Below are 24,569 nucleotides of genomic sequence, written 5' to 3' on the forward strand. Positions count from 1 at the left end.
ACGAATGTAGTTACTCGTGCGACTAAGGAGTAAAAGTGTGAAGGGGTGATTTGTGGAGTTACTTGACTCCACACCCGAAACATTTTAGCGCCCACCGTGGGACCCGAGTGATTCAGAAGACCCAATGATGACCACGAGAAACATGAGCTCAGAGGACCCGACGAAGATTATTATAATGCTTCAAAAACATATGACAAAGAAGCAACAATGTTATGAGGGGGAGTTGGCCGCCCTTAGAGCTGAGAATGCGGCAAGGGCCGCCAAGGAGAAGATTGTCGAAGAAGGGGACAAGATTGTTCATGCGGAATGAACAAAGCAGAATTTTGTGTCGGTCAGCACCAGTCAAGCTACTAGCACGAAGGGTAGGGAAAGTGGGACAAATATTGTCCTAGAGGAAAGTACTGTTATTAGTAGGGAGCACCATATGGTGAAGACGGAGTATACAACTAGTATATTGCCATTCGTCCCAGCTATAAAGGAGGTCCACATTTCGAAGCACTTCGCTCCCCCTAACTTCAAGATGTATGATGGTTCGACATACCTTGAGGACCACCTAAAGATGTTCATTAAACAAATGACGTTCTACACTGAGAACGATGACATCCAGTGTCGTGCTTTCTCCTTGTCTTTGGAAGGAGAAGCGTTGGAGTGGTTCAATTCTTTGCCACCAAATTCGATCGAGCATTTTGCGAGCATCAAGTGCATGTTCGGGCTTAAGTTTGCAGGAAGTTGGGCCCAAGATCTAAATGCTTTCTCCCTTATGAGTCTCGAGCAAGGAAAGGAAGACTCATTGAAGACCTTCATGGTCAAAAAATCGTGCGGCGAGTGAAGAGCTTCAATCCTGAGTTTTCCCTCCAACATGTGTTGACGACTTTCATGGATCGATATCAGAAAACTGTCGGTGCCAAAGACAATGGAGTAACTTAAAAACGGACTGCAAAGTATGAAAGTGTACTCTAAGAAGTTACTCGACCCACACACAAGAAGGTTAAATGCAAAGCTCCTAATCAACCGAAGAAAAAAACAGTGGGACACTACAAATAAGTCATTCAACCACACCAAGCCTTCAATCAATGTGAGAAAAAGTCAATTGACTAAGATATTCAATTTATTTACACTAAGTGACAAAACTCCTAAAAGCATTCACAAGACAAACTCTCTAAGTTCTCACGTTGTCTAACATGTCATAAAACCTAGGGCATTAAGCATGAGCCTCGGCTTGTTCAACTGCCCCAAGCCTCAAAACAAGGGTAAAATTTTATCAAACACAAGCCTAGTGTCATTTAACTATATTAATTAATCGTCAAATCATAGGCTCCAAAAGATCAAGTTCATACCTTTAAGTCATTCATACACATCAAATTCCAAAAAATCAAATATGTAAGATATATAAAGATTAAATCAATTGACTTCTCTTTGAGTACAAGCCTTAATTAGGTCCTCATCCACTCACAAAACAACCCTGAAAAAATTGGCTAAAAGCCTAAGAGATTATAACATTAAGATAATATACACTATTGTTCAATGTGTACGGACTGACCACACTGTTCTCCATATGCCCAAAAAATTGTGATGATTGATATCTAATACCCAACATGCATCACTTAAGTTTGTAAAAACTAAGATGGTATCGAGACAACCCAAATATTACCACAAAAGGCCTGTTTTGTCTCTAACTATATATGTTAACATACACTTAAACATGAATTTCAACGATGGAATTGGAATTCTGAGAAACGGCCATGGATACGACATCGAGCTTTTCTTTTTGTTGTAATCTTGTAAACCTTCCATATCATAAGGTCAAACTCCCATTATGCCATAAGACTTCACAATCCCACTCAGTATCATACAAAATATCTTGTATAATCAAATATTAAATACACAAGGTCAATAATTGATTACACAATTCCCTCTGTCAACATTAGTCTAGATCAATTCCCCTGTAGAAGTCTTTATAATCACATCTTAATAATGAGAATGAACTTGTAATGAAGATTTCCCCTTCTAAAAACACACACATATTGTAAGACCATAACTCATTACAAGAACAATGAGAAAAAACTGATTTATCGGTGCTTAAAGATTAAAAAAAATGTTGTTCCATGAATGGGTATAAGGAATTGGTGATAAAGAATTGAATAATTAAAAATAGGATTTTATAAAAAAAGTGAAGGGAACTAAGAGCATTAAAACTGAAAGTGGGTGGGGGGCAATGAATTAATAATAATAAGTTTAGATATTAATTAATCTGTTGGGCAGGATATTGTGAAACTGGGTGAAATGAGGTGATAAGGTGGGAGAGAATTGGAAGAAAGGGTAAGAATTAATTGGTGAATTAATTGTGAGTTACACGAAGTTCGAACAGCACCATTTATGCGGGTGCAGATAATTTATGTGTAAGTAGGGTAATTACAGAGAGACAAAAGCAAAGGCCTGTGACGTTATTAATGATTTGCACATCCTAGGGTTGTGTAAGTAGATGGGTCTCACTCACTCTACCATCTTCCATCTCAATTTACTACTTCTTACGACAACCCATGTGAATTCTCCAACTTCTTGGTAACCTAAAAACTGTTACTGTTATACTGTTACTATTACTGTGCTTACCCCAGTGGCTCAGCATTCTGCATTAACTCAACCACACTGTGATTTCACCAAGTCAAATAACCATTTTTATATCTTATGGTATTGTCGTGTTTGTGTGTACTAGGGTACGTACGAAGAAGCATGTAGGTGTTCGATTTTAGATGTCTTCTGTGTAATAAATTTTTCACTTCATCTCTCGACAAATGTCATCGTCAACCGTCACATGGCATGGGTTTCAATGACCCTGGAAACTTTCTTAGTCTTCTAATAAGGGGACCGCTTTTTCGCTACCCAGCTCGCGCTAGCAACCTATTCTACAGCTCCAACACTCACATATATTAATATCTATTTTTATAAAATAAATTTAAATTATTTTATAAGATTAGACAGCTCCTATCCTCGTATATGTATCGACATATATAATCTTTAATGTAGTTCATATATAGCTAGGGCATGACTCCTATACGCACATGCAACAAGTGTAGAGTACATATACTTCCTTTTAGATATTATGTGCGTTTTGTGGACAATATATGAATGCAAAACTTCAAAGTTAAGAGTGTTTACTTTTGATATACATCATCAGTGCGAATAATTCGTGTAAAATTTTATTGATTAACGTATACGAACGAATTCGTAGCTGACCAAAAAAAGAAACGAACGAAGTGGTCACTTTTTTTGTTTATTCAAATTTAGGAACTTTTTAGTGGAATGTTAAGTTTCAATAGGCCCTAAATAATATAAAATTGACCAAGGTATTACAATTTATTACGAATAAAAGAAACAACTAATTTATCAATCTAAAGATGTTCATAATATATAGTAGACTAGTTTATACAATTTATTTCACATACTTTCTGTAATGTTTTGTTGTGTGTGTGTGTGTGTGTATATATATATATATATATATATATATATATATATATATTTAAAAGTTTTTATTAAGAATCTCATAAAAAATAGTATATTGAAGGATAAAAGTTAGATTAAATGTGGAAAAGAATGAAGTAAAAAGAAGACTAAATAAATAAAAATGATAAGTAAATAAAAGAGATAACTAATTAAACAGGTTAATGAAAAGTTACTAACTCATTCACTCGAGCTTAGACACATATTTCTAACACAATCATAGACATGTCTAACATAAATTTCGATGCTCAGATATCGTAAACTGATCCAACAAAAAGTAAGGCAATTGGGATTTGATGTACTTATGGAGGAGTAAATTACTTAAAACAAGTTAATTTTATAGCATTCAAAAAGTCAATATATTTGAAAACATTCTTGAAGGCTATAATTGATATAATAATTACCGTAAAGGTCTCAACAACCTAAACATGGTGATTTTATTGTTACATGTCTCTCGTAGGTATCCTAAATGCTTTGAGTTTTCTTCATGTATATTTAACTGCTTAGTTTTTTTTTTTTAAAAAAAGACATTTTCTACCTAACTGTTTTCAACAAACGGAGGTTTTAAAATTGTCTTCGGAATTCTGTCCTAATAACATGTTGTGCTAGAGTTTTTGTATACCTAATTGTTGGTTATCCGAAAAGGAAAAGGGACTAATAAATGGATTCTGCAAGGCCTAATTAATTGTATTAAATATTAATTAGATTTTCACAAAAAATGTAGCCAAAAATCGTTCATAATTATGAAGCCAGGCTAGTTTGGTCCCATGTAATTAATCAATTCGAGAGACGTAAAGTAGAGGCAACTAAATCTAATGTGGTCTTTCTGGAATTAGAAAAAAGTTAAAATAATAACGGAGTGCCATAACATTAAAGAAATGTATCTGTATATTATAAACCAAGACATATAGCGATATATATTTTTCTTTCATACTTTAATATACAACCATTTCATTTCCTAATATTCTATCTAAGTTGCATCACACATGGTCTCGTGTATCCCACTAGCAATGATAAATATCAGGATGAGGAGAGAGAGACTCAATCATAATCTCTCTCTCTATACTATAGTATTCATAATTTGCTACATATTTTAACCACTAACGTTATAAATTTTTCTTAAACTTAGCCAGCCAACACATGATGTTATTTAAAAATTAATTATGTTTTTTTTAAGTTTAACCAGCATATGTTCTCTGATAACGCAAACTAAATGAATGTAGCAATTGTTAGACATTTAATATAAAAGGCATCTCTACACCACAACTTAATTAATTAAAGAACCAAACAGAAAATGTATTAAAAAGGTATATGACTCATTTAATTAAATAATGAAAATATATATAACTATTTATAGTTTGAGAGCATAAATATTACGCAACCAAATATCATAGATCAAAGCCTTTACCAACTAGTTTGAGTGGACCATGACCTCAAGATTTTGATTACATCATCCATGGATTTTCAAATTTGATTCTTCTTCTGTCGTTCTAAATGTTTCGAAGTAACAAAATGTTACTAGTTAAGAAAAAAAAAACATTTATTTTCAACTTTTAAGACTAATTTATTACAAGAAACATATAAATAAAAACTTTTTCTTTTAATTTTTCCTTCAACATAAAACTTTATTTAAAAGAGTAAATTTGTCCCGAGAAGACTAAATTTTCAATCACTTAGACTAACGTACTTTAGCTATTTATCTCAATTAATAATGTTTTATTACCTTTAAAAGAAAAAAAAAGAAAGTAGAAAAAAAAAGAAATGGGAAGATGAATGATGGTGGGTGCAGGCAAGGCAAGGGTGAGTGAGTCTCTGGTGAAGAGAAGTGTTCTGGAATTTGGTTGGACCTCACCACCACACGAGAAAGAACAAGGCCATGTGAGGCCGCACGGGAAACCGAATTTCGCGCGTGGGGTCCATCGCAGGACCATCGTTAGCCGCACGATTTGCTGACTCACACTCGGATTTACGATGGGGCATGACGCAACCGATCCGATCCCGTGACAGGAGCGAACAACTGTCGGGATTCGAGGATTACTAGGACACGTGTATGCAACGCAAGCCGTTCATAAATCTGGCTGGTGCCAGCCACTGACAGACACGTGCGTGGGCCGCTCCACGACAAACAAGGGCCTGGCCCACCGGCCCGTACACGCCAAACTAAAACCGAGTCTCCCTCCAAAATCCACACGCAAAATACACATAATAACCTACAACCAATAAATAGCGGAAATTATTTCATATTATATATAAGCAGTGCATGTGAATAAAAAAAAATATTATTATTATTTATGTTTTGTTCGGCGCGCTAGCCACTTGAAAATGGGATCGGCTGGGCTCGGCTCTCATGGCCCGTTTCTTGAACTTTGCCTTTTTCTCCATTCATTTATAGCCCTCCCCCTTTTCTCATTCCATGCCATTCTCTTCCACTCCCATCATTGTTTTCTTCTTTCCTTTCTTTCTCTTCTTTCATTTGAAAAAATCTATCATATTTATTAGTATTTTCTTCCTTTGGGACACAAAATCGTGCTAAAAATTAATGGGTTGCAGGGACATGAGAAAGGTGAAGTGGGGGAAGAGGAGGAGGAGGCAAGAGGGTGTGGAGAGGAGGATGAAGAAGCTGCAGCGCCTGGTTCCCGGTGGCGCCGGAATGAACCCCGACCGGCTCTTCCTTAAGACGGCGGAACACATCTTAAAATTGAGGATCCAACTCAATGTGCTGCAAGCTCTTTCCAAGGTTTTCAATGCTTGATGATGATATTCATTATTATTTAGTAGCTAGTGAAGCATTGCTATATCAAGTTGTACCATCATTGTTCTTATATGTATTCATCTATTATATTTATTTTTATCAATTAATGCCTATGCTAATTCCTTTCTGAGGTCAATTGGGCTCGCTTACTTTCCTTTCTCTTCACTTCCACATTTTTTTCTACAACAGCGTTCAGATTATCACACATTTATTTAATTAAATCTGGGGCTTAACAAAATTTTGTGTTTGTTTTTGTATTCGTTCTTATTATTTAGATTAGTAGTCACTTAGTCTTTTACTAATTGGTGTTTAGAAATACTGAAAAAGAAAGGAAATTTTGATAAAATCCGAAGCATGAATGAAAAAAAAAATTACTAGAATGATGTTTGAATAGAGTTTCCCACTCTTTGTTAACTTGACTATTCAGTTTAATTGATTAGTCAGACAGACACCACACCTCTTAGTTGTCTTCCTTAAATCCTATCTTTGACCTTCTTAATTTTTCATGTCATTCAATGTTGATGCATTAGAAAGCAATATAAATGAAGATACATTGTTGCGTACTGAATTTAACTTAATATAGGATCTGATTTTGTCATGCATATATGTAATGCTGCATTTTCTTTTGCGTTTTGACATACCCATAACCACGGTTTACTGTAGTACTTTGCTATTTCTTAACTTCGTTTTTAAACTATTAATTAGTGGTAAAACTTCATACTAACAGCCCTAAAAAATTACTTAGGTTTGTAATTTTTTTTTTTCTCTTTCAGTTTTCATATACGAATCACAAACGAGTATTCATGTATACAGTAATGTAGCCAACCAATCATTGATTGGTCTTAATTTGGTTAATTACCAGTGAGCAATCTAAACAATATTATCCGAATTGTTGGTTAGAGTCTAAAGATAGTGGTTACCCCACCAAACCTCTGAAAAAAAAAATCCTGATAATAGGGTTTGTGTACCCCTTTTCCTACCACTTTACGTTCTTTGAGGAGGTAGTTGCGCACTTACATTTTCATGTTACCCAACAGGAAACTTTTAAAGTACATTAGTCTAAAAGCAATGTACTTGTGGCTAACCGAACCCTAATTTTACTTCTTATACTCTCTCTTTCGGATACACCAATTCATCGCTCTGGTTTTATGTTGTAGGACGTAGTACAAAGATAATTGATGTATAAGAACATAGATCAATGTAAATGCGCCTTATATGCAACTGTGATACTAAATATTCGTAACCACGCTGGGGCGACCTACAATTGTTATATAATCTCAAAACTAAATAAAATAGCAAACCTAAGGTGACCGGACAAACCATCACTTTTATACTTTTCCGTAGTATTTATATGGCAAACAAAGTTCAATATAGTAATTTTGAGATCGGATTAGTAGTTAAATTGAATCACTAGGGTCGACTTAAAAATAGAAGTTTCAGTAGTTGACAACAATAAAAACCATGTTGGTGGTACTTTTATTGTCTTGTAAGGGAAAATATTTTAACTAGAGCTAATTACGAATTGAACTTTTTTAGTTTAGATGTAAAGGAGATTTAATAAAATATACTGGATAATTCATATCCATCCTAATCAAATCAATTTGGTTTAGATTTCTTTTTAGGCAAATTTAAATTATATTAAATATAGACTAAATTCATTTTCTCAGTTAGATTAAATCTATGATCAATTTAATAAATTTGACCTAAGATTAAATCTACTTTAGTTAGATAATGTCTTAATTCAATGTATTCAAACATAGATCCAACTTACTTGGTCTAGCTTGATTAAGATATCTTAATTCCACAATACTTTTAGTAAATTTGGATTCGATTAGACTCAACTCGATCTAACCATCCAACCTTATTCTCTTCAATTGGCATGACATATATCCAGAAAAATTTAACTTGGGTTTGTGTTGTCTCAACTTAACTTCAACTTAGATTGAATTAGCTCAATTTGTGCTCGAATCGACTTTGCTCGACCTTTGGTTTAATACAACTTAGCTCATCCTGAGGCCAAACTAACTCTGCTTAACTAGGACAACTTGAGTTAATTTAGGTCTACATTGGATTGACTCGACCTATACTTAAGCTAATTCAACTTGACTTGGTTCCAACTCAACTTAGTCTTGATTGGACTAGACTTGACTTGGTCTCAACTCAACTTGATCTTGATTGAACTAGGCTTGACTTGGTCTTGATGGGGTTAAGCCTTGATGGAGCTAGCCTAACTTGGTCTTGATTGGACTAGGCTTGACTTGGTCCTGACTTAACTTGGTCTTGATTGGACTAAGTTTGACTTGGTTTTGATGGGGTTAGGTCTTGATGGAGCTAGCTTAACTTGGTCTTGATCAGTTAGGCTTGAGCTGATCTTGATAGGTCTAGGTCTTGATTGAGTTAGGCCTGACTTGGTCTTGATGGAGATATATTCGACTTAGTCTTGATCAGAGCTAACTCAATTGAACATAAATTAGTTATGAATAAAATGAATGTGACTTAATTGAATGTGGGCTTTTTTCGATTCGATTCAACTTAAGCTTATATTGATTTGGCTTAACTTATACTTAGATTAACTCAATTCATATTAAGTCTGACTCACTAAACATGAACTTGGACTAAACCAGGTTAATCTTAGATGAGTATGATTCGATGCTACCTTAATACTAGTCTGACCTATTATTTCATAACTTAAAAAATGAGCTAAATACACTTTGATTGAGTTTTTTTTTTAAATTATTCAATTTGTTTCCATTCAAATTCAATTAAATGAATTGAACTTAAAATTTAAAATTATAAATTTAAATTTAAAATAGATCTATCTAAATAGATTTAAAGTAATATAAAATTTGAATAATTATAGATTGAATTTGGTAACTTGAAACAACAAAGTTATCGTGGCCAAATCTAAGATTCAAAGTGATGGAAAAACTGGATAGTCACAATGTTCGATTGTTTCTAAGTTGACCTGCCAAAAAATAGTCATGTGGACTGATGTGCATAAAAGTTGCATATTATTTTATTGAGTTTGTTGCACATAATTTGCTAACCTATGGGACAATTAGCATGGTTTCGGTGTGAATTGTGAGACCGAGACACTAACCTTCGACTGGTGTGCTTCGCTTGTCTTCTTCCAGTTTAAACTGATCGGTCACCTTCAATATTGGCCGCTCGGTTGTAAAAGAGGGAAGGTACCTGCAAAAGACACTCTGACGCTCAAGTTAGGAGTGATTTTATAAACTGTTTGTTACAGTTAGATATTGAAGTCCTAATAGGACGTATTGTAGTATGAGTTGAATCTGACTTTACCTCAAACCTAACCCTTATTTATAGAGTTTAAAGGAATCTAAATTAATTTACCTCTTAATGGTCATTAATGCAAACCTTAACGGTAACCGTTATCACATTTATTTGTGCATTAAATCTGTTCAACAGTTGTCAAGACCGAACGACAAGAGGTTTGCCGAGACCGACCGGCTGAGAAGCTGATAGACCAATACCGATGGGTTGCGTGCAAGTGCATAGTAACAAGCACATTGATAAAAACATTGAAAAATGAAAAAAAAAAATAAAGCCACAAAATTTCCTAATATCATTCATATGTCGTAATATCATGTTAATGGAGTTCTGCCCTCGCTGGTTGGTTTCCAACTTATGAGGAAACGTTCACCTAAACCGCTATAAATTAAGGAAGGATTGCAAATCATAGGATGGTTGAAATGATAAAGTTCATTGCATTAGGCGAAATAATTCAAGACAAAACAATTTCTCGTTGAATATTGTATGTGTAAAAGAAAGAAATCACCATACAAGTTACTGTCAGTTTTTTAATTTTTCACGATTTTGATTTTAAAGAAAAGAAAAAATATTTAAATTATTTTAGATCTCAGTTATTAAATAATATAAAATTATTGAATGTGATAGAAATATATTATTTTATTAATAAAAAAATTGTCTATAATATTTTTTCATAATGATATTCTAACTTTTCTTATTATAAAAAAACCAAAATAAAAGTTATCTTTTCATACTTGAAACTTCCATTTAACAATCTCCAGATAGTGACTCTGTAAAAAAAAACATTATAAATGTTGTCTCAAATTCTCTGATTTTTGTACCCCAATAATATATGAAAAATAAAATTCCCAAATAACACAATTAGTCCATCTTTATACATTTACAATGATTTTTCTTAAGACCAAAATTTGGTCGCCAAAAACTTAAACTCTAAGCCTATCTTAAAGTATGACATCGAAAAATCAGTTACACTTCGTTATTTTGAAACTGAATTCCAAGATGAGTTTTCCATATTTTTACCTCTTTTTTCGGTCTTATATAAAAAGGAAAAAAATAAAATTAATTAATATAAAAATTCATAGTTTAAAACTAAAATATTAATTTTAATATTTTTTGGAATAACTAATTTATGAAAGATATATTTTAATTAATTTTAATAAATACTTTTAGATTTGATAGATAAATAGTATTGAACTATTTATTTTATAATAATTTTAATTTCAAGTTTTAACATGAAGAAAATTTTACTTTTAAGCATATCCATTTAAAACTATTTTCAACTTTTGCGTAATTACATTTCTATTTTTAAAAATTCATTTAATTAGTTTGCTATCAATAAAATACTAAATAAATACATTTCAAAATTATTTAATAAAAATATTAATTTTAAGTGAATGTGAATTAGAATTAGTTTTACATTCACTCAAAAAAAAACACCGCTAGTTTTCTTTTGAAAACTTTTTCTTAGAAAATGCATATAAATTTTGCTATAAATAATAATTTGTAAGAAATTGCTGCAAAATATTTTGTAAAACACATTTTTGACATAAAATTTTGTAGAAAATCGTTGTAAATTTTATAATTTTGCAAGAAATAATTATTCATGAAGACATTATTGGCCAATTAAAACTCTTAAGAAAAATAAAAAGAAAAAGTTTATGTTTTGCAAAATTTTATAATAAATTTGTAAGAAAATTTTCATGAAATATGAAAATTTCTATTAGTAAATTATTATAAGAAAATATTGTGTATTGTAAAATTTGAATTTTAATATAATGATAACATTCTATAAAACAAAAAAAAAATTAAATGATATTGTTTCAGGTGTGTGAGGTCGAGTCTTCTTTTCAACGGGATGGTCTTCAACTCATCGCCTTTAAGTTCAAGTCTCGTTCGTCAATTTCGATTGAGGGGCATCTCTCAAAGATTCTCCGATATCAAAGTCAGTTCGATTTAGATTGTAAGGACAATAAATGGGTAATTAATGTGTAACCTAGCTCCTAATCTTGAATATCTATTTATAGACTTTGTAATGGGTTTTTGATTAGGATAAACCTAATTACGACCCAAACAAGATTAATCATGATTTGATCGTTTCATCTCTATAATACTTCAACTTCCTGGTCTGATTTCATCTAAAATGGTTGACCGTTTGGATAATATTGATCGAACGAGATGTGCACATGCCTTCCAAGCCCGAGCATTGTCTAAGTTATGAAGTGGTTTGTTCTTTGGCCGCTAGGTTTTGTTACTCTTCTTGTTGGTCATTCGTTTTGAATTATGACCATTTAGAAAAACAATTATGATGCCTTAAACTTGGTGCTTGTCAGAATTTGAAGCGTTGGATTTTTCTGGACCATTAGATGCGAAAAAGTATAACGCTTGGGGCTTGAAGACGGTTGAGATGCCCACTTTTATAAATAGGGGTGGGCTTGACCTATCAATTTTACCTTTTTCTTTTTCTGCTTCTTGCCAAACTGACCATTTTCTTGCTTAAGGTAATAATGTCTGTCATTTCTCTTTCTTCGTTTGAGGAGTCTTCTCGTAGGGTAGCTAGGGATCAATCGAGCAAAGTTTGGACTTGTCTAGGAGTGCGACAATTGGTGTAAATATTAAGGAAAATAAGAATGACTCTCCTGAATTTTTTGAGGAGGATTCAATCATTGAGATTAAAGTGGATATTTCAAATGAAGAGAATGAGATGAATCTCCCTATCATTCTAGGTTGTGACTAGACGTCTTATGAAGTTCGCAAATACATAACTCACTTTCGTTGGGGTAGGGATTTATGTTAATGGGACGAAATATCGAATGTGTGTTGATGGATTGACAAGTGTACCAAATCACACAAGTAATATAAAATGGTAAGACCAAGTATCGTATCCCTGAAGACTCTCGGCACTAGACAGTTGTGTGATAACTCGATTAATTAAGACTTAAATCAAAAGAGATCATTGGTTTAAAATGTAAAGATAGAAAATTAAATATGAATGCAATTGATCAATAGCAAAGAACACAATGATGACCGGAGGTTGTTTATAAAATGAGATGATTATGTTGTTAGGGTTTGATTTCACCAATTTACTCTCATGTATATAAGAATTCTTCTTTTTACATTAATGTTAACGTCACTCACTAAATTACTTAGAACCCGATCCCTCGGCGATATAAGCCTACCTTAATTCCTAGTTCGTACAATTCCTAGCGTTCCTAGAAAATTAAGTCTGAAGATCAAGAGCTTAAGACGACCAAGTACTCATACCCTCATCCCTGAGAAATATTACCCTTGGGAGAATTCAACAAGAACCTGAATTGTAAGGAACCTCTCGACACTCATGCAATTCATAAATCATGCTACTAAATGAGTTAAATAAAGCAAGCATTGAAACAGATGAATTCCCTAACAATTAATGAAAAAACATATAAATTAAGAATCAATTCAAATACATGAGAGTTCACAAGGTTACATCATCCTCCAACAACAAATAAAGTTTAGTTCCCCATAGACATGGAGAAACTAGATGAATAATGGAAAAGCATGAGACAGTGAAACCCTAAAAGTAGAAGAGGAAGCTCCCGCCTCCAGATCCGCCTTCAGAGAGTAAAATACTGTGTTGTTGTGTTGCTCTAGCCAGAGATACAAAACCTAGAGCGCCTGGGTCCTTTAAATAAAGTCAGAAAAGAGTAGAAATAGGGTCCGGTCCAAAAGAGTCGAAATAGAGCAAAACTTGGGCCGGATCTGCGACGCTCGGGCGCCCCATTTAGGGCGCCTGGGTGGTCGACGATGCTCATATAGAGCTGAAGCCTTCAATTGGACGCCCGGGCAGTGGACGTCGTTCTTCCGAGGCTCAAGCCTCCAGATAGGGCGCCCAAGCTTCATGCGGTTCCTCCTTTTGGTGCTTTTCCAGGCCTTTATGAGCTCTAACTCCTTAGCACTTCATATCTGCTTTCCGCATTCTCTCATTACCTATCAAAACAAGGGAAATTAGTCATAAAATCATCAAATTCAACCTCAACTCTCTTATTCACACAACTTAATGAAAAAGCATGAGTCCAAGCAAGTTTCTAAGTGAAAAAAGGGTGTATTTAGTATCAAAATTACATCACAAATAACGGTATTTTTAACCGTTAACACAACCCCAAACTTAGAACTTTGCTTGTCCTCAAGCAAAACAGATTGTAACTCAGCTTTTCAGAATAATCACTATAATGACTCAACCTTTTTCAAAACTTTTTCTTTCAAATAAGCAATCACTTTTATCAACTCATCATATAGATATCAGTCAAAAAGTGTACAGATGCCTTAATTAATTAAAAATCAGTGTGATGCTCATGTACTTCAACAGATGCTATCCTTAAGAATGATCAATCAACCAAGCAGAGATGCAATCAGAAAATCAAAGAACTATTCCTCACCAAAGAAAGTGTTTCACTCAAGCACTCAAAAGTGTATCACTCAAGCACTCAAAAGTGTACCACTCAACTCACAGGTGTATAGTGAGGTGTTGGTGTTTCTTTCACTCTGCTATTACAATGTTTCTTTCATTGTTTTTCATTTAGTTTCACTATGTCTATGGTGAACTAAACCTCCATTGTTGTTGGGGAACCGATGTAATCCTTTGAAACTCTCATGTATTGAATTGGTTCTATATTTTATATGCTTTGCTTCATTAATTGTTAGGGTTTTTCTTCTATATTCTATGCATGCTTTGTTTAACTCATTCAATTGCATGATGATTGATGTTATCTATATGAACACATATAGATAAATCTAGAACTGAGGAAATTCTCCCAAGAGCAATATTACCTAGACACAGGGATAGGAGGATTGGTTGTCTTTAAGCTTCTGTGCGAATGTAATGCATGAATAATTGCTAGGGAGACAAGACATTGTAAACTAGTGATTAGGAGTAGGCTTTCTTCACCAAGACATCGGGTTTAAGGTAAATTAGAAAGTGACATTAACATTAATGAAGAAAGATGAATTCTTGAGTACATGAGAGTGGATAGGATAAATCGGAAACCACAACAACATCATCATTCCATATTTTACATCAATCTCTTTTGCTTCTTTCAATCCAATTGATTAAACACTTGCATTCATGTTTATTTTCCGCAATTCAAACACAATGATTTGGTTTACAAGTATAATTTAATCAACAAATCACATAACTGTCTAGGGCGTGAGTCCTTTGGGAAACGCTACTTGGACTTACGATTTTATTATTACTTGATAACAAGTTTTTGGCGTCGTTGCCGGAGTCTCGTGGTTTAACTATTTGATAGGAATGGTTTTAAGGAGTTGTTTGTGGTCTACTAATGCTTAACAATATGTCTTGTGGTTTTGTGAATTGTGTTTGATGCGGGGATGACCTCCTCATTGGGTAAGAGAATCAAGACTATAGGATCCCAGAGGAAGGATAACGAACCAGAACGCTCCTATTCCAGCAAGTTCCTTTCCCGCAAGCATGAGCGTCATTTCAATATTGTCCAAGATAGAAGGTTATTGATGGAAAGGAAGGCTGGAAAATTTGGAGAGTAATTGGAGAACAGGAATTAGGGGAGACTAGCCACTTATCCTGCACCAGCTAACATAGCAGTAGTGAAAGAATTTTAAACCAATGCAAGGCAGTTGGGTGATCATCCCAATGAGGACTATATATGAGCTATGTTAGAGGACACACCATTCGGTATGATCCTGATGCCATTAACAGGTTCTTAAATACAGAATGGGTTGGTGAGCAGTGTCAGTTTGCTTTGAGTATGGAAGAAGGAGCATATTTTGTTGATGTGGAGAGCGTGCTTTACGTGCTTAGAGGGCACTTTCAAAGAAATAGGAATGGTGCTGTTGTGAATATCGGGAGAGCTGATCTGACTCCTTTAGCAAAGTACTGGATGACGTTCTCTCATGCCAACATCCAGCCTTATTCGCATGTCTCTGATATTATTGTCAATAGGGCTCTTCTTCTGTACTGTATGCTGAGAGGGATGAGCATTAATGATGGACGAACGTCGAGGAGAGATTGATTGAAGATGCGCGAACACAAACTGAACCTCCTCGAAGCTCTCTCCGACGAGTGAAGACGCAGCGGAATGGAAACGAAGCTCTAAATCGAGAGCTGACTCGAAGGAAAACTGTTAAACTAATAACAGACTCAAGAAAACCCTAAGATCTAAAGTTTAATCGGTGGAAATCCTTATAAACACGAAGGAAACCCTAGAACGGTGAGGAATCACTAAACTGACCGATTAATCGGTGGAAATGGTGTTTGAAACGGTGAAAAAGGAAAGAACGAAGGTTGGAGAGGTGTTTAATCGGTCAAAACTCAAAGAAAATGAAGAAATGGTGAAAAGGATGTGGAATCTGTGAAGAGAGAAATGGAATAGAGGCTTACTGTGATGGAAGCAATGGTTCTCGATGATGAGAACTCTCGAGAGATAGTGAGATGCTCTGTGATGTGCAACGTGAGAGGGAAAGATGTGGATTCTGAGATGTGAAGAAATGAAGATCTGTTTTGTGGTGGAATAAGACGCGAGAATGAAATGCGAAGGAGAGAATGGAGACGTACTGGCAGCTGACGCGTGCCAGATGTGGCAGTGGAGGCTCAGCGTGGAAATGAAAGAGAAGCACCGTGAAGTTTGAAGAAATGGAAGAATGAGAGTGTGCTTGGAAGGTGGCTAGAGGGAGTCTTTGGACTCTCTAGCCTATGACTTTCAAGAGAGAATTATTCTGATTTCAGAAATATAATTCTCATTCAGCTCAAAAGTCCCAATACAATAGAGGAGCTGGGTATTTATAGTAACCCATGCTCCTTAAGAGCTAAAAAATAAAAATTCAAAAGGAAGACTAAGTCAAGTAGGATTCCATCATATACAATAGAGGAGCTGGGTATTTATAGTAACCCATGCTCCTTAAGAGCTAAAAAATAAAAATTCAAAAGGAAGACTAAGTCAAGTAGGATTCCATCAATTAACATTGGCCAGGTCATAGCCAATGACATATAGGTGTGTGCAAATACTATGAACAATAAGGCACCTTTGGGGCATCCTTCTCTGATCACATACCTCTGTGAGCTAGCTGGAGTGAATATTTCTACACCGCCGTTTGAAAGGCCTAAAAAGGCGATTGATGAGGCCTACTATAGGCAGTATTGTGGCAGAGATGAGGCAGCTCAGCCAATACCACCACGTCATCCTCGCAGAGGAAGAGGACCACCACAGGCACCTGCACAGCCTCATGATGTAGAGGCGTTTCAGATGAGAGATATGTATATGTCTCTTATAGATGCTAGGATGTAGTCCATCCACAAAGGGCAGGTGACCACAGCAGAAATGATCATTGGGATGTAGGATACACCCCCAGGACATCGGTGGACCACGGATGAGTTCAACAATGTGGTGGCATGGCCAGAGGAGCAAGCTCAGGCTAGTGGAGCTGGAACAGCTGAAGCTCCAGCTATGGATGATGAAGAGGATGATGATGAATTTGAAGATGCAGAAGATGAAGGAGAAGAGGAAGATTCGGATGACAACATGGGTTATGAGGAGCTGAGATAGTATCTACTGATGGATGCTATTACCTCTAGAGTAGGATTTTTTCTATCTTTTGTTTTGTACTGTTGAACTTATTTGCTTATGTTATTAGAATAGGTTGTGATGTACTCAGTGTAAAACTTTATCTGCTATGATGGTTTGCTTGTTATTTATGCATGATGAGTATTGCTTGATGATGCTTGGATATTGATTGATGTTGAGATTATGCACTATATGTTGATATACAGGTGGTTGTTCACAAGCTATGTGAACAAATGCTTGATGTTGTGATTGTGATTACGATGCTATGCAGAATGTGTATGTGGAATGTTGAATGAACTTATGTGTGAGGTTTTGAACTCCAGAGTTTTTGTGATTGAATGCTATTACATTGAAAGCATGAATGACTTTGTCCAGGTTTCTATGATTGAATCACTTGCTTGTATGTGTCATATGATCACGGCCATTTGTTGGTAACCCTTTATTAGCCAAATGCATGATTTTAGCCCAATAAAAGAGAGCACAATGTGTTCTATCCTTTGAACCTTTAGCCTTGAACATGATAGAAAACCCTTTTTGAAAATCTTTACCTTGAGTTGAGCTGAAAAATATATTGTGGTATTGATAAATGTTCAATTTTAGGGTTGTTGGGAGGTCTAAAAAGGGAATATGAAAAGCATTGAGCTAAGCACGTGAAAAGCAAAATAAAAAGGAAAGAAAAGAAAGAAAAAGAAAAGCTCAATGCAAAGGAAAGTTGAGAAGAAGTAAGAATGGTTGTGTTCAATTGTTGATTCACTACAAGAAAAATCGTTATTATCTACCGTCAAAATCCGTATAAAACTTCAAAAATCCGTATATAAAATAGTATTACATACGGATTATATACGGACAGAAATCCGTATATAAAATGATCGTAGCTAATATTATATACGGATTTTTCCGTATATAATTACATACGGAAAAATCCGTATGTAATTATATACGAAAAAATCCGTATATAAAATCCGTATATAATTACATACAGAAAAATCCGTATATAATTATATACGGAAAAATCCGTATGTAACATTGTTTATAGAAAAAATTATTTTATTCAACACCTGCACATACATTGATTACAATTAAACTTGTAATAACAACCAACCATCACAATAACTTTTATTTAACACCATATCAAACATTTCACATTAAGAATAGATATATATTACTTAAAAATCATTATCAAATAAGTTTACAAAATGTCTAATATTCATAAATAGATTGTACTGTTCCTAAGATGTTAAACAATATAAATTCTACAATTAATAACATGTCAAACAACATAGAATGACAAGTCTATAATTTCCTAATAATCACTAAGGATTTTGTTCATCTTGGATTGATATTGTCGTTGCACTCCATCACCGTGATAACAACTTCACCACATTGCATTTTCCCTTTAAGGTTATTGGCCAATAACCACATTGCATCTGTAAAAAACAGAAAGCTTTAAAACAAAGATATTCTGCACCATTTTAACCAAAACAGCAAGACTTTTTGGGCAGCAAACAGCAAAGTTTTAATTGCAATAATAGCATCCAGAACAGCCCAAACAGCAAGGTATTAGGTGCAATAACAGCAAAGGTTTTATGTAGATTTTACAGCAAAGACAGCAAAAGTTTTATGCAGATTTTACAGCAAAGACAGCAAAGGTTTTATGCAGATTTTACAGCAAAGACAGCAAAGGTTTTATGTAGATTTTACAGCAAAGACAGCAAAAGTTTTATGCAGATTTTACAGCAAAGACAGCAAAGGTTTTATGCAGATTTTACAGCAAAGACAGCAAAGGTTTTATGCAGATTTTACAGCAAAGACAGTAAAGATTTTATGCAGATTTTACAGCAAAGACAACAAAGGTTTTATGCAGATTTTACAGCAAAGACAGCAATTTTTTTTTAGTGTAGCATTTATGTAGTCTATACAGCAAAGACAACAATATATAAACAAAATTTATAGCAGCTAACAGGAAGTCTTCGTGACAGCAAACAATAAGGTTTTTTTTTATACAGAATTTTCTTTCTAAAGAAGCTTCCCAACATATCATATTAGTGTCTTTACTCATTAGTGATGATCTTACCCCCTGCCCTACCAGTTCATACTATATCCAATTATTTAATCACTAAAAAAATTATGGTTCATCAATTGTCTAACATATCAAGAGTTCATTTCACTGTTCTCATTTAATCAAAGCATACATTGACTAATATAATATTCTAGCAATTCCAAGTTCTTTTCTTCCAAAACTAATTTATAATCAAGTCATACTTGGCTCTTCACTAATCATTCTAAAAACCCATATATTGAGTTTTTGTAATTTTAACCGAACAGTACGTGAAAGCATAGCATCTCCATTCCCTAACTTATACAAACTCAATTCAAGGAATAAAGACAATTCATTCACCACTTTTAAATTCGCGTCCCAATATTACTTGTTTTCTTTTCTCATGATTTTAATAGATTAAAATAAACCACACATCACCACTCAAATATCAACAATTCTTTACCTTAACCCATTTTCTGAATTTTGTTTTTAGGTCTTGATTCCACGTAGTTCAAACAGTTCCCATTTACACTACACCTATATTATCCCTATATTACTCTTTCCAACTCAATTATTCATTACTACCCCAAATTCCAACTGCATCAAACTTATTCCCCTGTTTTCATTCGAACATAATTGCTTCCTCTCACGTCCCATTGCACAATGGATTCCAGGATTTGATGGCTTCTAGGGAGGAAGAAAAAATGAGAAGAGAGAATAAGAAAAAGGAAAAGAGGAACATTCAACTTTGAAACCTAAACACAGAACTTGAGATTCAAGAATGAACAATCTCATATTAGCTCTCTTAGACATTTAAACAAACAGTTTATGAACAAAATCACAAAATAGAACTCAAGACAGTAATGAACGAAAACAAAATGCAGGTTACAACAGATCAAAACATAAAAGGAAAAGTAACATTAACAACGCGGAAAAATTGAAGAAAACTCAACAAGCAGATGCACAAAAATCAAAACAGAGAACAATCAACTTGAATCAATTGAAGACAAACAAATAGAAACAAGGAAAGCAATACTTATCTCTGGTAGCATGCTCCATCGTGCTTCATGGAAGAGCCTCCAAGGAGATGACCAAAAGAGCGACGCGGGCTCGACTTGAACTCCTTCGAAGCTTCCTTGTTGAGCAAACGCAGCAAAATAATGAGACGAACTCGAGATCGAGAGCGAAACGGAGAATGAACAGAAGAAAATATTAAAAAACCCTAAACAAACGAATAGAAGCTGGAACAATTGGGGAAAAACTCTAAAAGGGAGAACGAACCCTAATCTAGACCGAAAGAACCCTAAAAATGGGGAGAAACTCAATATGAACCGATTAATCAGTTCAAACGCAAGATTGATCGGTACAAAAGTGTTTAAACGGCGCAAATGCAGGTTTAATCGATGGAAATCGAAGAGCAAACGGTAGAAAGGGTTTTAATCAGTAGAAAAGTGCTTTTAATCGGTTAAAAATGAAGGAAAAGTAAAGAGGAGGACAAAACCCTAGGATTCAGAGGTGGTTATGCATATGAAAGTGAAAGTAAAAGGAAGAAATGAAGATTATGAGGATGAAGTGATTCTGTGATGAACAAACCTGTGGATGGTTGAGAGGCGCTCTCGAGAGAAAACAAAGAAGACGCGAGGCAGTGAATGAAAATGAAATGTGGTTGAACAGAGAGGTGAAAATACGCATGGTTGAAGATGCACGAATGAAAGTAGCTGCCTCTTGTGTTAGGTTAATTAATTTTTTAATTTTTTATTATTATTTTATAATCCGTATATAATATCTGTATATAATAAAATTTTTATCTACGAATTAGATCCGTATATAATAATCCGTATGTAAATGACATTTTTCTTGTAGTGATTCTCTTAACTCAAGGATTTTGTGATCTAGAAAAACCAATTTTCTTCTTAACCCAGCCACATTGTAAGCCATAGAAAAGTCCTTGTGATGATGCTTGCTTGTGAGGGTGTTTAATTGTGGTTAAATGAAAGGCAAAGTTGATTCATGTGATATTGTGATAGTAGAGTGAATGAGTGACCTCTATACACTTGTGGGATTGAGTGAGACACTTTATCTAGTGAGGAATAATTCCATGAGCACATGATTACATCTATGCTTAGTTAATTGATCATTCATGAGAATAGCATTTGTTGGATACTTTGTGATTATGTGAACACCACAATGAGTTTGATTGAATTAAAGCATGTGTGCATCTTGACTGAATTATTTTTTATGAGCTGATTTGAGTAATTACATGTCTTGAAAGAAAGAGTTTTTGAATGTGGTGAACCATTGTATGGATTGGTGGAAGACTGAGTTACATTTTGTTTGCTTGAGGACAAACAAAGTTCTAAGTTTGGGGTTGTGATAACGGTTGAAAAATCGTTATTTTTATACTTAATTTTGATATTAAAAACAACCTTTATGACTTAGAAACTAGCTTGAAATAATGCTTTTGCTTAAGTTTTGAAAATAAGAGAGTTGGACTGGTTTTATGCTTGGTTTTCCTTGTTTTGGCAGGAATTAAGATGAATTAGATGAAAGAAGTTGAAGTAGTAAGGAGCTGGACTCAGGAAAGGAAGTAAAAGTGCACAAAAGAAGAGTCCCATTCACCCCTCAACGCAACTTTTACCGCTGAGCGGCGTTCTGAAGCACCGTAGTCACCGCTGAGGGCTAAAACTGTAGCTGAGCGCCATTTAGAAGAACCGCATTTACCGCTGAGCGCCAAAAGTGTCGTTGAGCGCCATTTAATTGGGCTTAAGCCTACTTTCTGTAATTCTTAATAAACTATATAAGGGTTTAGTCGACCTAAGGTTTGTATCTTTGGACAGAAAGAGGCGCAATCACACTTTCTTCATCCTTTTGAGGCAAATTTTGGATGCGGAAGCTCCTTTCTTCAAATTTTAGGGTTCTATCTTTCATTCTTTCATTGTATTTCATTTAGTTTCACCATGTCTATGGTGAACTAAACCTCCATTGTTGTTGGGGAACCGATGTAATCCTTTGAAACTCTCATGTATTGAATTTGTTCTATATTTTATATGCTTTGCTTCATTAATTGTTAGGAATTTTCTTCTATACTCTATTCATGCTTTGTTTAACTCATTCAATTGCATGATCATTGATGTTATCTATATGGACACATATAGATAAATCTAGAACTGAGGAAATTCTCCCAAGAGCAATATTACCTAGACATAGGGATAGGAGGATTGGTTGCCTTTAAGCTTCTATGCGAATGTAATGCATGAATAATTTTTAGGGAGACAAGACATTGTAAATTAGTGATTAGGAGTAGGCTTTCTTCACCGAGACCTCGAGTTTAAGGTAAATTAGAAAGTGACATTAACATTAATGAAGAAAGATGAATTCTTGAATACATGAGAGTGGATAGGATAAATCGGAAACCCCAACAACATCATCATTCCATATTTTACATCAATCTCTTTTGCTTCTTTCAATATAATTGATCAAACACTTGCATTCATGTTTATTTTCCTCAATTCAAACCAATGATTTCGTTTACAAGTCTAATTTTATCAACAAATCACATAACTGTCTAGGCCGTGAGTCCTTTGGAAAACGATACTTGGTCTTACCATTTTATTATTACTTGATACGATTCGGTACACTTGCGGAGTGTTAACAAGTATCAGTGCTACTTCCACCACTCTTCTAATAGCTTCACTAGGTATCACAAACATAAACTCAATTCCATAAGAAATAAACCATATTATGCTCACACAACCAAGCGACAAACCCATATATGATAGGCATTCTCGAAACAATAATAAAGAAATCATCAAAATGATGACAAGTCAACCAAACCATAAAATACTATTTAACTACCCGTGTTACACTCAAAACAAGAGTTACACACGTCTCAAATTAAGTTAAGAACCATAACAAAGCAACTCAATATTTTGTAGAAACCATGCACTTGATATCACTCAACCGACAACATTTCCTAATTCAATCATGTTTTGTTTCCCTTCAAAACCGCATGAATTATTATAAATTTCAATCATCCAACTACAATATAAATGACCCCTAATACTGTATCTTTATATAACATTTATATAAAGGAATACTAAAAGAATTCAGGTGAATAATTCAATTAAAAGCATGCAATACTTACTAGTAACGTTATTATATTTTGCATGCCACTTAATATATTAATACTTTGCTTGCATTCATTACGAGAATCCGAGAATCTACTATTTCATGATAAAAGAATACTATTTGATAACATTATTATAAATTTAAGATACCTAACAACGTGTAATGAACAACTGGACTTTGTCTTTGCATAAAGCAAAAGCCATCACACGTAGAACGAGGCATATTAATTCATGAAGAATAACTTGGAGACATTAGCTTATTCGACATTTCCTTTTTCATGCATTCACTATTTGCTCAAAAACTCAAACCCAGTAGAAACTACTGCATACAAAACCTTACAACATCGAATGGAAGTCTTATCCCCTGCTACAACCATTTAAACAATAACATCCTTCTAGCCCGACTCTAATATAATTCCACAGACTCACACCATCCCATTGTGTAGTCCAATTTATTACAGTTATAGTCATTGAGATAACAGTGATGGAAACAAGACGAAGTCAGACCCAACTAGCAACCAAGGTACACACAACCACATTATAGAAGAACAGAACCGCAATTATACGTTCTATAACAACAACCATAATCACATACATTCATTCCATGGATATCACACATTAAGCACACCAAATAAAATAAGCAAGGTCAGTTCCCCTTACCTGGATTCCAGGGGTTTGTTCACTTTACACTTGCTACTCTTCACGGTTTTTGATTTTCTAATCCACCTACACACTCTCACCGTGATGTAGGAATAAGGAATCTTTCCCTTCTCTGTTTGGCCAAGAAAGTTGAGAGTAGGGTTGGTCTCCAATCTCTCTCACCACACTCTAGGTAAGAACAAGGATGCTAGGTTTGCTCTCCACCATGTCACGACTACTTCCAGTTATCATCTCCCTACTATCAGTACTTTTCTTTCACAACTCCAGGGTATCCTTAGGTTTTATCCTAAATCCCACTTAAATACCTCCACCCTAATAACACTTTCAGTTTTCCTATTGTTATTTCATTTAATTATTTAATTATTTAATTATTTAATTAAAACCTAAATTCCAAACCCTCACTTTTCTGCATGCACGCACCAAACTAAATTTAAGAAAACCGTCAGCCCCTCCTTATTCGAATAACCTAAGAGAATTTCTCTCTCCTCCCTTAAACTTAGGAATCCATAAAAATATAAAATAAAACAATTATTAATTAATTTTCCTATATCTCTTTAACACTTTTATCATCCAATATCATGCAATAAATAAATATTTAATATTAGAAAATATAAAATAAAAATGAA

General features: G+C 34.4%; 1 protein-coding gene and 2 long non-coding RNA genes across 3 annotated transcripts; 1 reads left to right on the plus strand and 2 right to left on the minus strand.

Annotated features, from left to right (window-relative positions):
* Nucleotides 1–5,883: 5,883 nt before the first annotated feature.
* Nucleotides 5,884–6,386, plus strand: LOC148206218 (transcription factor PAR2-like). Its single transcript, XM_088113059.1, has one exon. It carries the CDS (start codon nucleotides 6,038–6,040, stop codon nucleotides 6,248–6,250), a length of 213 nt encoding a protein of 70 aa, XP_087969185.1. The 5' UTR covers nucleotides 5,884–6,037; the 3' UTR covers nucleotides 6,251–6,386.
* A 6,564-nt stretch (nucleotides 6,387–12,950) lies between these two features.
* Nucleotides 12,951–24,190, minus strand: LOC148206219 (uncharacterized). The gene is made up of 2 exons (XR_015785935.1): nucleotides 23,944–24,190; nucleotides 12,951–13,510 (listed from the first exon to the last, which is right to left on the minus strand). It is a non-coding gene; the product is annotated as an uncharacterized LOC148206219 (long non-coding RNA).
* On the minus strand, nucleotides 18,257–20,893 carry LOC148206220 (uncharacterized). Its single transcript, XR_015783531.1, has 3 exons — nucleotides 20,750–20,893; nucleotides 20,193–20,291; nucleotides 18,257–18,545 (listed from the first exon to the last, which is right to left on the minus strand). It is a non-coding gene; the product is annotated as an uncharacterized LOC148206220 (long non-coding RNA).
* Nucleotides 24,191–24,569: the final 379 nt, after the last annotated feature.

This window comes from Vigna umbellata, chromosome 1 (genome assembly GCF_029865625.1).
Source record: "Vigna umbellata cultivar VRB3 chromosome 1, Vumbellata_1.0, whole genome shotgun sequence".
Classification (NCBI taxonomy): Eukaryota; Viridiplantae; Streptophyta; class Magnoliopsida; order Fabales; family Fabaceae; genus Vigna; species Vigna umbellata.

What these genes read in the sequence shown, in the direction of transcription:
- LOC148206218 (XM_088113059.1), top strand. Translation starts at nt 6,038, where the DNA reads ATGGGTTGCAGGGACATGAGAAAGGTGAAGTGGGGGAAGAGGAGGAGG.